At 44.7% G+C, this 18111-nt stretch overlaps 1 protein-coding gene across 1 annotated transcript in view; it reads left to right on the top strand.

Annotated features, from left to right (window-relative positions):
- Positions 1 to 11347, top strand: part of LOC136628734 (zinc finger protein 850-like) — a 216778-nt gene extending 205431 nt beyond the window's left edge. Inside the window, exons 15-16 of the mRNA XM_066604835.1 lie at positions 3061 to 3163; positions 7785 to 11347. Of these exons, the coding sequence (XP_066460932.1) occupies positions 3061 to 3163; positions 7785 to 9364 (1683 nt within the window). The 3' untranslated portion in view covers positions 9365 to 11347. The remainder of the gene's footprint in view (positions 1 to 3060; positions 3164 to 7784) is intronic.
- The last annotated feature ends 6764 nt before the right edge of the window (positions 11348 to 18111 follow it).

Below are 18111 nucleotides of genomic sequence, written 5' to 3'. Positions count from 1 at the left end.
ATCAGGATTGATTAAGAGGCCAGGCCCGCTGACTCCGATAGTGGGAAACCTCGATATAATGACTTCCTACAGAGGCTTACCAATTATCAATATGCTAACAAGCAAGTCAGTCAGACGATATCCCTAGAGTGAGAGACATGTTCGGGACTGAGGGCTTTAAGTCCTTGAGGGAAATAGTGGGGGGTCACGATTCACCAAACGGAGCATGGTTCCAATACCTTCAAATCTGTCACTACATCAGATCACTGGGGGGGGGGGCACTCAATTACTGGGATCATCCCTGACGTCCTTTGAGATCCACTTCATTTACACCAAAACAACCAAGGGGAAAGTCTCAGAGCTATACCAATATATGATAGAGGAAAATAGACCGAAAAATAGGACAGTTCTGGAAAGAGAGGGGGGCAGGGAGCTGGGCATCTCTTCCCCCGAGGAGTCATGGAGGAAGGCCTATATCCTTACACATAAAATTAATATCTCAAGTAAGCTTCAAGAACTGAATTATAAGATTCTAGCAAGGTGGTATAAGACACCAGTCGGGCTTGCCAGGATTTTTCCACAATACCCGGATGTCTGTTGGAGATATCTGACTGAGAAAGGTACCTTTATCCATATATACAGTTAAAAAAACTCTGCGCTGCCAGAGATGGTGAAAATAAAAAGATTCTATGTCTCTATTTTTTCATGTAAAAGATGGTAAACCGACACTTACTTTCTAGGAGGGGGGTATGTAATGCAGAATCCCCCTCCTTGTAGTGAAGACTCCAAATGATTAAACCAATCTTCATACGACCAATATATGAGAAAGATTCTTTACCGGTTTATTAATCCTTCTTAAAACCTCACTGCCGTGAGTGTAAAACACACACGTGCAGAACAGACAAACACAAATGCCGTACGTGTGCCACACACACGTGTAGAGCGGACAACGCGTTTCAGTACCTCCACGGTACCTTTCTCAAGTCCAATAAACAATAAAAGCAACAAACACCGATATAAATACCTTTAGGAAAGGAGATGTCTTCACTCCGGTCGGTCCCTGGGTAGCGCCATATTGGTGGGCGGAGTTAATGACCTCATACATGGGTGGAGTTACTGACGTGGTTGAGGGAATCCTCCTTTGCTTTCACTCCCCGCTCCGTTACAGGGAATGCACGGGGCGGGGTTTTAGACATAAAACCTACGTCAGTGAGAGGCGGGACTTGTGGCACAAAGATGAATGGAACAGGATTCTGTCAGTCCTTTGCTTTCACTCCCCGCTACGTTACAGGGAATGCACGGGGCGGGGTTCTAGACACTAAGACCTACGTCAGTGGGAGGCTGAGCTTGAGACACACAAATACATGGAACGGGTTTATGTCAGCTAAAGATAAAGATAAAGCGGGGAGTGAAAGCAAAGGACTGACAGAATCCTGTTCCATTCATCTTTGTGCCACAAGTCCCGCCTCTCACTGACGTAGGTTTTATGTCTAAAACCCCGCCCCGTGCATTCCCTGTAACGGAGCGGGGAGTGAAAGCAAAGGAGGATTCCCTCAACCACGTCAGTAACTCCACCCATGTATGAGGTCATTAACTCCGCCCACCAATATGGCGCTACCCAGGGACCGACCGGAGTGAAGACATCTCCTTTCCTAAAGGTATTTATATCGGTGTTTGTTGCTTTTATTGTTTATTGGACTTGAGAAAGGTACCGTGGAGGTACTGAAACGCGTTGTCCGCTCTACACGTGTGTGTGGCACACGTACGGCATTTGTGTTTGTCTGTTCTGCACGTGTGTGTTTTACACTCACGGCAGTGAGGTTTTAAGAAGGATTAATAAACCGGTAAAGAATCTTTCTCATATATTGGTCGTATGAAGATTGGTTTAATCATTTGGAGTCTTCACTACAAGGAGGGGGATTCTGCATTACATACCCCCCTCCTAGAAAGTAAGTGTCGGTTTACCATCTTTTACATGAAAAAATAGAGACATAGAATCTTTTTATTTTCACCATCTCTGGCAGCGCAGAGTTTTTTTAACTGTGTATTGTTTTCTTGTTTTTGGGGGCTCTCTACTGGGAACCCCTTTTCACCCTGCAGCTCTCCCTAAGTTGAGGGGATTTGAGATCGGTGACTTCAGAAAGGAACAACAGGACCTTGTGGCGCACATTCCATTTGTTTTTTTAGTTGATCCATATATGGTGGTCATGCTCTTTGGTTTGCCCTCTTTGGCAGGAGGTCGGCGCCCTCTATTCATGGGCGAGTAAACCAGAATTGACATCATGCGATTCTTTATCCTGGCCGCTTGTCAGGTGATTCCCAGAAAATGGAAATCAACATCACCACCCACCAGGTTGATGTGGAAAGAAGCACTTGACAATATAAGATACATGGAGAAGTGTCAACGTTGGTCTTAAATGGTCATATCCCTCTCCCACAAACTAATGCTATCTTACTGTAGACAACACTCTTGACTAACGGGTCGTATACTTCCCCCCTCCCAGCCTTCCCTCCCCCATATCTTCCCTCTTCTCTAATCTGTCATCCCTCTCTTTTCTCTTTAACTTTTCACTTCACTTTCCTTTTCTTAACTATTAGGAGATAAGTAAGTGATACCAGCAGTAATGGTTCCTGACAATTTGACTAACATTGCACCATCTTACTTTGTAAATGGTGTAATGTGCAAGAACGAGACACACTTGTGTGGAACATAGTTTATTGTTTATAACACCAAAATGCCATAAGGTGGTAATTTGACAACATTTCTTGTCTTATTGTGATATCTGTACCATTATAAATGTACAAAATAAAATATATTTTGAACCATAGAATCCCATATAAATCAAGACATGCATTTCGTTCGGTGTTTCCATATTTTTATTCACTCCCTGTCCATGTGTATGAGGTTCCTAAGGTGTCACTGAGCCATAATCTAACATTTATGTCCAGATTCTAGACCTGCAGCAATATGGCTCAGATAACTATTCCTGTTAGGTCATTTTTGGTAATTGTAATTATTGACTATTTTCTCTACACGACTTCTCCAACTGTCTTCTGACTTTTACAATATTTGTCTCACAGCTTTTGTACCAGGATAAAGATCTGACCGATATTAATACTACAGAGACAAATGTGAGGGGCGATCAGCGATGTAAAGAGGAGATTCGTACAGGTAACTGCCCAGGTGAGTAGTAACCACTAAATACAGCAGAGAAGAGTCACAGATTCTCCTCGGTCAGCGGCTGCAGATGGTTATGTAGATTTATAAGCTCTGGGATCTGTCAGTTTCCGCTGGATGTTCCCCATTCAGCCAAAGTACAAACTAAATGTGGGTGACATGTGATACCGTTATAGGCGATAACACACGATGGGCATCTATAATATGGGTGCAATTATGTGATCACCACATCGTAATAATGACACGATTATCTTACGTATTCTATTCATTATTTAGAGAGATAAATGTTTTGAAATAGAACATCTGAGTGTAAAATCCATCTGTAGTCCGGATATATGATATATCTATGTGAACGAGGCCGATTCCTGCATCGTTTGCTGTCAGTACTATTGAGAGAAGAGTATCTCCCCAATTTTAGAACTAAGGAACCATTAGCTCCTATTAGACTCCTAGAATCCAGATTGTGGAGACATAGACCCGGATAACAGAAGATTCCTTGGAGGATGTAAGGTTGGTGCTATGACTGTTAGGAATGCTTTTTAGGAAACGTCCACATGAGGGCCTGCTTTTTCATGGACATGTTATATTTTGTTGGCATTATTTAATATACAAGCAATATTATAAGTTTGGGGGGAATTACCTCCAAAAGGAGCTAAATTTAGTACTTCAAAATCTGCTCCAATGGGCTGGGCTGTGCCTGTAAGTTGCAAGCTGGAGACCCATCTGATAGAAGAGCCAAGCAGTGATGATGCTCCAACACTGCCCCCAAGAATTTATTGAGCGATGCTATTTCTCTTACTAGTGAAGGGGGTTTCTGGTCCGACACCCTCTGATGGCACGGTTAGTGATGCAATCAATTCCTTTCTTGCCCATAGGATGCTGTTGTACCACCACTGGAGATGAATGGTAGGATGGCACTTGTTCTCCTTGTGATTGTAGGCAGTGATGTGGATAGATTACCCAATTTGTATTTAGAGTAGGAGGAGCCACATAATGGTGCCATTATCTGGAATCTGGTGTATGGTATGTGCTGTACACTAGAGGGCGAGTGCAACTTTGGTCTTGCTGTAGTGGCTGCTGAACTAAGGGAGACAACCTGAATAGGCATAAAAAGCGAGGTCATGGAGACTGCAGTGATCCAGGGAACAGCCCAAGGAGTGGGCAAAAGGCGTTTCTCACTCCTGTCATTTGGGGACACAGCAAAGGCCGTGGGATATAGCTACTGCCACTAGGAAGCAACACTAAGCAAACAAGTGTTAGCTCCACCCACTGCATATATATTCCCTCCTGCCGACACCAGGCTAATCAGTTTTTAGCTTAGTGTCATAGCAGGAGGACGATCTCGCCCGTAAGGGCTGAATGTTTCCCTTGGATGGGCCAGAGCTAACAAGTAGGCAGGCTCTCCCCATTAACCCAACCGAAGTGGGTGAACAGCTCAGGAGTTTTTCCGTCTGTTGTCTGTCCGGCCCCCTCAGAAGAAAAGGAGGCACATCCAGGGTTCCTGCATGTGGCCCGCCAGCCATAGAGCCCCCCGTATTCTTCCTGATTGCCTGCATCCCCTCCGTGTGGGGTAGGCGATGTTAGGGGGAAGGCTCTGCTTGAGCTGGAGAGCCGCCATCCTTTAGGAGTCCGAGAGTTGAGTATATCTCTCCCCTGCCCTACCCTCCTTTTTCTGTTTAAAAAAAAACCAAGGGCTTCATAGATGGGTTTTTTTTTTCTTTTAGTTGTACCTCCTAGTGTTAGCGTTTTTTTTCCAAACCTGCGGTTGGGTGCTCTGGATTGCTTGAACGGCTCCACTACCCTAGAGAGCCTCTCCTGCAGGGTTATCAGAAAAGGTGGCAGGTTTGAATCCCTAATGAGCTTCTTCTGGGGGATTACAGCTTCGAGTCTCCTAACGCTATGGCCAACATGGAGGTAGCAGGGGAAATCTACAAACCGTGAGTAGTCCACAAAAAGCTCATTGCTTATGTTTGGTATAAGGGCACTCACCTGTTTATGCAGGATGAAACTCTATAGCCATGCCTCAAGAGCAGTTCACTGGAATCAAAGCTCATAGTACATTTTTGGTGATTAGTTCACTGGCTGTGTAGCCCCCTCCCTCCTTCCACCTTCCTCTCCCCCTCCCCTGCTGGAGGCTTCGCCTGCCTCTCCCTCCCCCCTCAGCAGCTGTTCCCAGGGTAATGCCCTCCTTGAGAATAATTAAGGGAGGAGGTGTGGCTACACTGGCCTATCAGGGGGTAGCGTGCCCCCCTTCATATCTCTCTCTCCCTGTCTCCCTCCCTACCTGTCTCCCTCCCATATCTTGGCAGCTGTACTAAGGATCAACAGTAGAGAGCATTCCTGCAGTTGAGGCTGAATGGGCACGCTCCCTGTCTCTTGCGTTATCTGACCTCACCCAGGTGTCTGGCACAATTCTGTATAGACTGGATCATGGGGCATTAGTCTCCCAGGACGCTTCCAGTAGGCATCATTTGGTCATTTGGCTGCACGCCCATCCTTGGAAGCGAGTTTGGCCCTCCAGCTCACGGGTGTCCTCCCAGTCACCATCCTCCCCGGCGCCTGTGCATACTTTGGGTACGAGGGCACGACGGTCCTCTGGGGAGAATATTCGTTCTAAAGGAGTGTTGTCAGATCCCTCCTCAGATTCCGACACGGAGGAAGTGCGGGTTCCTAATCTCTCTACAATGGTGGAAGGCCTAATAGTGGTGGTGTGAGAAACTTTCTACCTCACTGAGCAGGAGCCAGCTGCGCCAGAGATGTCTTTCTCTTTTAGGCGTCCGAGGCGCCCCCTAAAGACTTTTCCTCTCCATAAGGATTTTAACAAGGTTGTGTCCAAGGAATGGAAAGTTCCTAACAAACCTTTTCCAAATTAGGTTATTTGGACATGATGTATCCTTTTCCACAAGATCTGGTAGAGAAGTGGTCGTCTTCACCGGCAGTCGATCCGCCTGTCTCTTGCTTGGCGAAACACATGGTTCTGACCACAGTGGATGCTTCTTCTCTCAGGGACTCCCAAGATCGGAAGCTGGAGTCTTTGGCAAAGTCCGTGTTTGAGGCAGCAGGTTCAGTTCTCAGACCCTTATTTGCCTCGTCCAGGGTCAGTAAGGCCATTACGGATTGGGCAAAGCAGTTGCATGGGGGAATCCTCGCTGGGGCTTCTCCAGGGGATCTGGTGGATATGTCGCAGCAGATCGAACAGGTGGGCAAGTTTCTCTGTGAAGCTTCCTTGGATGTGACCAAGCTTGTGGCTTGAGCATCTGCTGCCTCTGTGGTGACCCCCCGGATTCTGTGACTGAAGTCCTGGAATGCAGATGCCTCCTACAAGGGGTCACTGACCAGCATTTCCTTTGCAGGTTCTCGCCTTTTCAGCACCTGGCTGGATGAGCTCATCTCAGAAGCTAGAGGAGGAAAGAGTTTTCATCTACCGCAGAGTCGCTCCAAGCAATTGGAGCGTAGGCGTAGGCGTTTTCGTTCCATTCGCCGGGCGAGCCCTCGTGGGTCAGAGGGCAGGTAGGCCCCTAAGGAGCAAAAGAATGGGCAATCGTTCAAGCCAAGGCCATCCTGGCGGTCAGGGTCTCAGTCCGCTAAGACCCCCAGGACCACGTCCTCTGCATGAGGGGCAGCCCCCACCTGTATCTGACAGTTTGGGGGGGTGACCTTTCCAGTACAGCGTAGTTGGGCTGAAGGATCCAGGGAGGTCTGGTGTTTTCCTTCAAGCTGTCACGACCTGTGTACCCAGGGCACCCACCCCCGGCAGTGGACCATACTATTGAGATAGGACAGGTCGGTGCGCTCCCTTGATTGGAAGATAAAGGTTCCACCGAGGATGCAATGCTACCTCCAATGGTGGCTGTACTCTCCATGCATTCAGTGGGGTGGCTACCTGGTCATTCCTACACACTTTTTTCTTCGCTAGGTCGGAGGGTTTTACAGACTGCTGTAAACTGACCACATGCATTTATGATTTTCCTTTTCCCCCTCGGTGATTGCTTTGGAACATCCCATGGTCGTTGCTGTGTCCCCCAATGACACGAGCAAGAAAAGAGGATTTTTTTACTCACCGTAAAATTTCTTTCTTGTCTCGTTTTTGGGGGACACAACACCCACCCCTTATTTTATATGACACCATTTTTTTTGTCCTGACCAGGACCCTGGTTCTGTAAGTTGCATATAGTGCTGGGTTTTCGTTACAGTTACAACCTTTGTGTCATATTGCTAACTATTGTTGTCTTTTCGTTCCCGCATGGCTACTCCTACTGCTGGCATACAAATTGATTAGCCTTGTGTCAGCAGGAAGGAATATAGCTAGTGTGCAGAGCTAACACTTGTTTGCTTAGTGTTGCCTCCTAGTGGCAGTAGCTATATCCCACGTTCTGCGCTGTGTCTCCCCAAAGACGAGATGAGAAAGAGATTTTACTTCGAGTAAAAAATTCTTTTTCCTCCAACCTTGAGCATCATGATCTACTGGTCCTGAGTCTGAGTCTGTTATTAGATTGTGATCTGATTGCATATTACTTTCTAATTGCATTTTGCAATGCAACTTGTAATTTATGTACTATTGCTCTAAAATATCAATATAATTTTTACCTATGTTCAATAATAGTAAAATCAGCTTTATTCTTGTCAGATAACAGTACTGGGAGATCAGAGGGGAGTCTGATATCTGCAGATTTTGATGCAGATAATAGTAGACAAGATACATTTGGAGAACCTGCTATTATCCCAGAAATCCCCTCAGCCCTTCACAGCAAAGATCCATCACCTGATCCTCTTATGCTGGTTCCATCTTCTGATCCATCACAGGCTGATGAGGGGAAGAAAAGTCACGGAAGACTAGAACATCAAAGAGCTCACAGAGAGAAACCATATTCATGTTCAGAATGTGGGAAATATTTTGCTCGGAAGTCAGATGTTATTACACATCAGAGAATTCACACAGGAGAGAAGCCATTTTCATGTTCAGAATGTAAGAAGTGTTTTAGTGTGAAATCACATCTTATTGTACATCGGAGAACTCACACAGGAGAGAAGCCATTTTCATGTTCAGAATGTGGGAAGTGTTTCAGTGAGAAATCTCATCTTATTGTACATCAGAGAACTCACACAGGAGAGAAGCCATTTGCATGTCCAGAGTGTGAGAAATGTTTTACTCAGAAATCAGATCTTATTACACATCAGAGAATTCACACAGGGGAGAAGCCATTTTCATGTTCAGAATGTGGGAAGTGTTTTTCAACTAAAAGATGTTTTGTTAAACATCAGAGAACTCACACAGGAGAGAAGTTATTTTCATGTTCAGAATGTGGGAAGTGTTTTTCAAATAAATCAAGTTTTATTAAACATCAGATGACTCACACAGGAGAGAAGCCATTTGCATGTCCAGAATGTGTGAAATGTTTTACTCAGAAATCAGATCTTAATACACATCAGAGAACTCACACAGGGGAGAAGGCATTTTCATGTTCAGAATGTGGGAAGTGTTATTCAAATAAAACAAGTTTCGTTAAACATCAGAGAAGTCACACAGGAGAGAAGCTATTTTCATGTCCAGAATGTGAGAAATGTTTTACTCAGAAATCACATATTATTACACATCAGAGAACTCACACAGGGGAGAAGCCATTTTCATGTTCAGAATGTGGGAAGTGTTTTTCAAATGAAACAAATTTTGTTAGACATCAGAGAACTCACACAGGAGAGAAGCCATTTTCATGTCCAGAGTGTGAGAAATGTTTTACTCAGAAATCAGATCTTATTGCACATCAGAGAACTCACACGGGAGAGAAGCCATATTCATGTTCAGAATGTGGGAAGTGTTTTTCAGATAAAAGAAATATTCTTAGACATCAGAGAATTCACACAGGAGAAAAGCCATTTTCATGTTCAGAATGTGGGAAGTGTTTTAATGTGATATCACAGCTTGGTGCACATCAGAGAATTCACACAGGAGAGAAGCCGTTTTCATGTTCAGAATGTGGGAAGTGGTTTAATGTTAAATCACAGCTTGTTGCACATCAAAGAGCTCACACAGGAGAGAAGCCATTTTCATGTGCAGAATGTGGGAAGTGGTTTAATGTTAAATCGCAGCTTGTTACACATCAGAGAATTCACACGGGAGAGAAGCCATTTTCATGTTCAGAATGTGGGAAATGTTTTACTCAGAAATCTCACTCTCTCAAACATCTAAGAACTCACACAGACAAGTAACCATTTTTCTTTTTTAACACCCATGTAATTAACAAATAGTACAAGAAAAAAAATACAAAAAGGTGATTTCATGTGCATAATTTTTCTTTAAAAATGCAGCAGCACAAATTGCCTTTTTCTGGGTGGTTTTTTTGTGATTTTTTTTTTTTTTTAGTAAAAACTGCAATGCTTGGATGTTACATAAATGTCATTAAGGAGTTATTAAATGTGCTGTAAACAATGTTTTGTTTTTTTTTGCATTTGCAGATGGGTGTAGATTTGGAACTTCTTATTGTGGAATTTCTCTAATGGCTTCTTTATTAGGGCGGCTTCTCACAACTGTATTTGCATGCATAAAATTTGTGCGCAGAATACACAGAGAAAAACCACATGTTGATTTTTGTGCGCATTTGCACACCAAAGATCCCATAGAAGTCTATAGAAGGTGCACAAATGCGTACTTAATACTCGTGCAATTGCTCAATATGCTGCCAGATGCTAGTTGACAGCCATTAGTGAAATGTAAAACTCAGTGCAAACAATGACCTTTTTTTACATTTTTGGGTTCAATGTTTTTGTTTTGCGGTGTTTTTCTCACACAGTGTGCGCCAGATATGTTTTTTTAAGACCTATTCCTGTAAACTTCTACGATGTTAAGGTGTTATAAATGTGTGAGTAACAATAAGTCACCACAAAAAATCGCTTGTATAAAACCACATGAAATTCATGGTATATTTTACAAGACAAAAACAAACCTCAAAAAACCTGTGAGGGAAGCAGTAGGCCTGCATAACCTGAGCGGATGCGTGTTTGCGCTGCGTGAGTATTTACTGTATATTTTGCACGTGCAATTCGTACGCAATTCCGTGCCCAAAAAAATAGACCGATGTTCTCAGCCATTGAAATGGCCAATTAGTTTAATGAGTTCAAGATGTGTTCTCTTCGAGTAAGTGCTCGTTCACCCGAGCAATATTCGTACACTAGTTTTATGCGATTCATGAATTCATGAATGGGTGAGTGCTGCCTCTGATTTGCTGAGCGCAGGGACCAATCAGAGGCAGCTCTAAGCGGTCATTCATTAGCTGAGAGCTGCCTCTGATTGGTCACAGTGCTCAGCCAATCAGAGGCAGCCCATTCAGCAGGCGGGGATTTTAAATCCCCGGCTGCTGAATACTACTGAGAGCAGTGCAGGGAGAAGAGCCGGCTGGATGCGGTTGAGCCCCGGCAGCTGAAGTAAGGTGATTATTCTTTTTTTTTTTATTTTAATCACCATTTTTTCTTGTTTTTCAGGAAAGTGCTTATATTTAAAGCCCTTTCCTGAAAAACAATTGCAGGATGCTGGCAGCTAAATCCTCTACCGCAGCTGTCATCTGTGACAGCTGTGGTAGGGAATTCTTTATTCCCCACAGGGATGAAGAATTCCTTTGCCGCATCTTTCACAGATGTGGCAGGTGAAGCAGGGAATTCTTTTTCCTCACAGGGATGAAGGAAACATCTGCCGCATGCGGCAGATGTGTTCTTCATCCCCGTAGGGATATGGCAGCGGTGGTTAGTTTTATTTTACTTAATTTTTTACACTAACATTTTTCTTTTTCAGGGAAGGGCTTATATGTTAAGCTCTTTCCTGAAAAACAATGCAGGGGTGCAGGCAGACCATTGTCTTCAATGGAGCCACTGGCAGCAGCCGTGGCTCCATTGCAAACAATGCGTGCATTCACTATGGTGCACGCATGTCCTGTCTTTGCAGTCTTTGTGTAAAGCACTGACATGTGAACACACCATAGGGAATGCATTTGGGGCTAATAGACGTGTGCTTTTGAGTGCGTGTATGCACACACAAAATACACGCTCGTCTGAAGCCACCCTAAAACAATAATTTTGTGATTTTTTTTTTTCATTTTAACATTTTATTACACTTTTTTCTCTTTCATTTTTAATTTTTTTAAATCAATGAATTATAAAATAAATGTAATTAAGACTCAATCTGTGCACCATGATTTCACATACAAATATAAATCAATATGTATAGAAAAATAAAGTTTTGAAAACCCCAAATCAAAGCCTGGTTTTATTATTAAATAGGTAAAGAAACCAGAAACGGGAGGAGTTGTAGAAATGGACGACTCAATCTTTTCCCTCAAATTATTATTTTTTTCCTCCAATGGAAGGACATTTAGCAGACTCAGGCTAGCCAGCTTTTGAGGGAAATAGAAAAAAAGACAAATGACAAGACACAGTCTTGACTAAACATTAGTCAAATGCAGATATATATAGAAAGGCATACTCACACGGAGGCATCGATCAGCGGCATTGCATTATACCATCTGACGTAATCAATGGGAAGGAATCTTTCTCCCTGTAACGTACTTCGATCACATGACCTCATTTGGAACACTATGTTTGTTCCAATTCATCATACAACTTTTATCATAACGTGTGAAGATGACCACTAGACATTCACCATTACTCAATTCCTGTAGGAGAGTTTTATAACATTATAGTAGGTATCTCAAGATTGATTTAAATGATTCATATCTGCACATGAATTATATTAAAAAGAATATAAGCTATCTATAATATCAGCTAATACGGTATTTATAAATTATAGTGAAATTATTATTTTTTTTAATAATTAATTAACAACGGGGTATAATTAGCACATCTTGCTAATTATACTCCGTTGTTAAAAATACTGTATTAGTTGATATAATTAGTTTATATTCTTTTGTCATATAAATTACCTCTTTACTTTGTGTCTATTGTGACAAACATGGAATATTTATAGGCTGCTTTTTTATCAGCAGTTTCCCTACTGCACTTGTGCACAGAATATACATAATGGGGGAAAAACAGGAATTTCTCCTAATTAGTTATACACTATGTAATTCACATCCTATAACTTTAATTAACATTGTGGTCAAAAGGTCAAGAATAAACAATAGGTAACCTAACGACCTATATCTTGTTGTAAAATCTGAGTTAATTAGAGATTACACAAAGAAGGACAGACAGGTCATGTACTCCACAGAAGAACAGAACATGCATGCAGGCACTACTAGTCCCAACATTCTGGCCAAACAGGTTGGACTATCTGCATCAGACTCCACGGCTGCCTGTATAACAGATTTGTGTGGTGCGAGATACACAAATATTAATCCTATTTTCTTGAATTGGGTCATACACATGAGTGATGTTTTCCTGCATGGCACTGCTATGCAATGCTCTGAAGAAAATAAATCACAGCATGTTCTATTTGCAATGGGAGGGGCGGGACAGGGGCAGAGCTACGCCTCAGAACTTAGCTCCGCCTCCATTCCGCTCCCTCCCATTGCAAATAGTGGCGAGGGACGGAGAGGGGGTGGAGAGGAGGCGGGAGCTTAGTGCACTGCTCCGGCCTCTTCCGGCCTCCTCTCCCTGCAGAGACGGTCACCGTATATTGGCTGGGCATGAAAACCCAGCCGATATACGATCGTCTGAATGCACCCTAAGGGTAAGGATGCTGATGATGACATCTGCAGCAGTAGTGGAAAAGGGGTTTGAATAATTCCGTCTCTGCTTCGGAAAAGAGTTACCCCTGGAAACAATAGCAGGGAAGAAAAGAAAGAAGAAAACCATTATACAGGAAAAGTACATCTATGTTACCGAGCCCCCTGGTCTGGCTGCAAAGTCAGATCTGAGTGCTGACCCTGGTATCCCCTAGCCCCTGGCTCTGTAGTGCATCTGTTGCAGGGTACTGGGGTGGAAAAGGTGTATACGGCACAACACTCTGTCCCTTCTTGTCCCAACGCAATAAACTATGGTTTATGTAATTGTTTTTTATATTGAACCTATGCTGATTTAACCTAGTGCATAATTTATTACATGTACTCCCCACATATTTGTACCCATCCACTGTTACGTGTGCTGATGGGATTTGTAGTACTAAGGTTCCTAGCAGCACAGCTCTTCACAGGAGGTTGTGGGTTAATTGAGCTGGCTGAGTGTGGTATTCTCCAGCAGCCAAGCCCCTATAGCTTTCAGGCTCATATAAACCCAGCTCCTGTCAGTCTGAAGCTGGTCTTGCACTGTTTGGATGGATCTGTTTTGTTCCCACTCATATCTGTGTGTGGAAGTAGATCTGTTGTGTCTTTCTGCTTCCCTAAAGACGGTTTGGATACCTGTATTCCTAGTCTGCAGCACATGCAGCACCCTTTTCCCTTCCCCTGTACAGGTGCGGCCTCCAAACCTCTTATGTCTTGTCTGTGTGTCAGTTGGTGCATCCCTCACACAGTTCCCCATGTCAGCTCTGTGGCTGACTGTCCATCCCCCCTGGTATGAGGATACATTGACTTGCTGTAAGTTTCATCTGTGTTCATGTGAGCTCTGGGTGGAGTCTGTGTGGTTTGCACTATGTTTGAGTCCATGCCGGTAGAGTCCGTTCCCTGGTTGTCTGTCCTGTTGCAGCTTGCTGTGTGATCTGTGACCTGTGCGCTGGTTGTCTGTCCTGTTGCAGCTTGCTGTGTGATCTGTGACCTGTGCTCTGTTCTGAAACAGAGTATAGGATGAGAGTAGCGCTCCAAGGAGTACAGGGATCCAATAGACACTATATTAAACAAAAGTGGGTGTGACTTACCCGGTGTGCAGCAGAGCCCACCTGGGGGTCTCCACTAACACACAATATCCTGTTACGCCTGTAGTATAATTCCCAGATATTTCCAGAATCCTGCTGGGCTAAAAAGCAGGAGAGCAAAGCGGATCCTCCGTGTCCCAGAAACGGGAACTGAGCCAAAGAAGGTAGGTAGGTATATATAAAAATGGATCCGCGCTCCTTTCCAATAGATTCTCCGGATGGCACTTCAGTAAACACACTCGCCTTTATTGTACAACGCGTTTCGTCACCTGTAGTGACTTTATCAAGTACACAGAACACACAATCCCCAAGAGTTTAAATAGTATTGTACTTTACCTATACGCTGTATAGTCCCATCAGATCCTCCGTCTCCATCCGTGCCCCGCGGCGTCTCACTAAATGTCTTGTGTCTGATGCGACGCGTAATCACGTGACATCATGACGTCACTCCGTTGGGCACGTTCCCTGTTGCGGGGGTTGGAGCACGGACCGAATCCAAAGTCATTTAACTCTCAGTTCTGTCCTGTTGCAGCTTGCTGTGTGATCTGTGACCTGTGCCCTGGTTGTCTGTCCTATTGCAGCTTGCTGTGTGATCTGTGACCTGTGCTGTTCTGTCCTGTTGCAGCTTGCTGTGTGATCTGTGACCTGTGCTCTGTTCTATCCTGTTGCAGCTTGTTGTGTGATCTGTGCTCTGTTCTGTCCTGTTGCAGCTTGTTGTGTGATCTGTGACTTGTGCTCTGTTCTGTCCTGTTGCAAGCTTGCTGTGTGATCTGTGTCTTGCTGGTTTATGTCCGTTTGTCCGTTTATTTTCTGTCAGTTTTGTGTCAGCTTGCTGTGTGATCTGTGTCCTGTCCTGTGCAGCTTGCTGTGTGAACTGTGTCTGGTGCTGCTGCACTCCTGGTTGGTGTAGGGACTAGCGGCATAGCCAGGAGTCATGAAGTAGCCCGCTAGCTTCCATGTTTTGTACAAAATGTCAGCTAACACCTGGTATTTATATATAGCTTATCATCTGCTATTAGTGTTTGCATTCTGGCTGCTGTATGCTGTGTTCTCTGCTCTGTGTGTCCTGTTGTTCTGTCCCTGTTATGTGGCATGTGCATAGGCGTAGCATCAGGGGGTGCTGGGGTCGCCATGGCAACCCGGCCCCTGCGCTCAGGGGGCCCCAGGGCCGCCCTCCGCCATACCCACATGCACATTCAGTGCATATACCCAGCCCTTGAGCTGAGGGGGCCCAGGGGATCGGCGCTGTCGGCCGCATGATGGCTGAGAAGGAAGAGGGGAGGAGGGAGAGGGGAGGAGGGAGAGGAGAGGAGAGAGAGGAGAGGAGAGAGACGGGAGGCAGCGCCGCAGGTCAGCAAGAGCAGAGGGGAGGGCTGTTACACGTGGAGCCGGCAGCCAATTACAGGCTGCAGACTCCCACGGCGCGGCCCTCCAACTGATAGACTGCAGCTGTGAGTGGTCACAGCTGCGGTCTATCAGTCTCTGCCGACCAGGGATTACCAGGGGGAGGGGCTACTGCGGCTCTACTCACCTCCGGAGCGCTGGATACACAGGACCTGGGAGAGGACCTGTGGCTGCAATCACATGACCAGGCTCTGGTCATGTGATCAGCCTGGTCATGTGATCAAAAGACGGGGGACTTTCCATTACAGGCTGCCCAGAGACTGCTGCAGAGGTGAGTAGAGAAGGAATTATAATTATATATGTATAGCTGGTATGAGTAATACCAGCTGCACATATATAATTATATACAGAGAATACACAGGTTACACCAGCATGGGACATACCACTATATACAGGGGGATACACATCCTGTATATAGTGATATGGACCATGCTGGTGTAACCTGTGTATCTCCTGTATGTAATTATATATGTGCAGCTGGTATAGGTTATACCTCTCCTGTATATAAATATATGTACGGCTGGTATAGGTTATACCTCTCCTGTAAATAATTATATATGTACAGTTGGTATAACCTGGGTATATACATGCATTAAAATACAGCACGCCATGCTTTTTCCTCCGTGAGTGGAAAACTGCAATTGCTTTCCGCTCGTGTAGAGAAAAAAACGCTTTTCGTAGGCAGACGCCCACTCCATATTCCGCAATGCAAATCCAGCCGTGTGCAGCCAGCCTTAGGCTAATTTCACACGAGTGAGTCTGATATTGGGCCGTGAAACTCTGCCTCATATCACACTCGCCAACGTGTGCCGTCCCCACGGATATGAGGGGTTGTTGTGTTAAAACCAGCTTGCATCACATCATCATATTCTCGTGCGATGCAGAGAAAAACAAACAAAACATCGCTCCTGTGTATGATCGTATTCAAAAGAATGGGGTCATATTCATGTGCGATTTGTGCGTCTTGCAACGCACAAATCTCACGCAATTTGTGCGGCCGTGTGAAAGCGGCCCAAGACATTACCAACAAGTTTTTACGTAGTCAAGGAAAGGAGTCCTGATGAGAAGGCTTACGCCAAGGGGCTGCATCATGTTTGTAAATTAGCACGGTTTAGGTATAGGTACGGGCACAGGTGGGGGGGGGGGCAGCTGAACTTTTGCACCCGGGCCCCTTAGGCTTTATGTACGCCCCTGGGCATGTGATTTCTCCGCTTAGGTAGGGCCATGTCATCCTCCCAGTAGCACACTGAGGACCGTGTGTATTCCACTCTACCCTTTGGTCACGATCACGCGGGCCCCGTGCTTTGTTGCCCACACGATCGTAACATCTACTTTTATTGCATCTAAAGACTCCTTAGTTAGATGGTTCCTAAATAAATTCTTCATCACGAACAGCCAGGAACCATCTAACCCAGGAGTCTTTAGATGCAATAAAAGTAAATGTAATTGTTGCTCCTTCATATCACCTAAAAGAAAAATGATTGAAGTAGAAGAGAACTCCTTTTCATAAAACAAAGAATGATGTGTGACACCCCATATGTAGTATACCTAGTAGAATGCCCTTGTGGGTACAAATCTATAGGGAGAACAATTAATAAATTACGCACTAGGTTAAATCAGCGTAGGTTCAATATAAAAAATAATTACAAAAACCATAGTTTATCGCGTCATTTTGGAGAGAGACATAACAGTCAGTGCAAAGGAATAATCATTACACCTCTTGAATATATTACAGATCCATTTCAGAGCTAAGTAAGAAGGAGATGTTGTGGATATTTCGTCTTGACCCTCAAAACAAGGGGTTTTATCAGCTCCTGCTTCATTCTTTCTCCTCCAGACATACCACTGATTAATAGAACTGCCTCCTCAGGAATCTTGTGGCAGCCGGTGATAGCGCCCACTTTCTGTTTGGCCTAGGTTGTGTATCCAGTGAGTTTTTAACTTTGAACATGCCAACTGATTTTAACTATCACTAGGAACATTACTCGTACTCGTTAAGGGCGATTTCGCAATCGAGCATCGCTATTTTCGAGTACCTGGCTACTCGGGTCAAAAGATTCGGGGGGCGCCGGGGGTGAGCGGTGGGTTGCAGAGGGGAGTGGGGGGGGGGGGAGAGGGAGAGAGAGAGCTCCCCCCTGTTCCCCACTGCAACCCCCCGCTCCACCACGCCAGGTACTCGAAAATAGCGATGCTCGATCGAGTAATTGCTCGAAACGAGTATGCTTGCTCATCTCTATTCGTGATCCCTATGTTTCTCGCGAGCGCTGCGGAATAAGTTGGTGCTATGCATCCTTTTCTCTCTTTGTACAAGACATTGATCTCTTCTCTTAACTTTCTGCACTTTTTTGCAATTCTTTATTTATAACGAGAGAAAACAGTGGTGACATTTTACAGTAGGCTAATAAACTGTTAAGTATCCACAATTTACACAGTCACTGTCTGTATGCACGGCCATAAGGCACTATTCGTTTACAGTTTGTTGGTTGCTCACTTTCAACCAGCATGAAAATCATTGCTAGCATATGAAGTGCTGAGCGAGAAGCCAGCAGGGATCGGCCTGTCTAAATGCTCTGCATGAGTGCTGACAACCTAGCGGTGACGTCAGCACTCCTGCAGTTATTTAGATCAAGTAACACAACTTAAGATAGCAAAACGCTGTGTAGGATGGGGTTGGCCTGGAGAAAGTGTATGGTAACAACACCCTTATCGCTGGGACGACCAGTCGGACATCTGCACCCCACTGGTCATTCTGTGT

Source organism: Eleutherodactylus coqui, chromosome 5 (genome assembly GCF_035609145.1).
Source record: "Eleutherodactylus coqui strain aEleCoq1 chromosome 5, aEleCoq1.hap1, whole genome shotgun sequence".
NCBI lineage: Eukaryota > Metazoa > Chordata > Amphibia > Anura > Eleutherodactylidae > Eleutherodactylus > Eleutherodactylus coqui.
The sequence above is the reverse complement of the archived record's forward strand: the minus strand, read 5'-3'. Positions and strand labels throughout refer to the sequence as shown.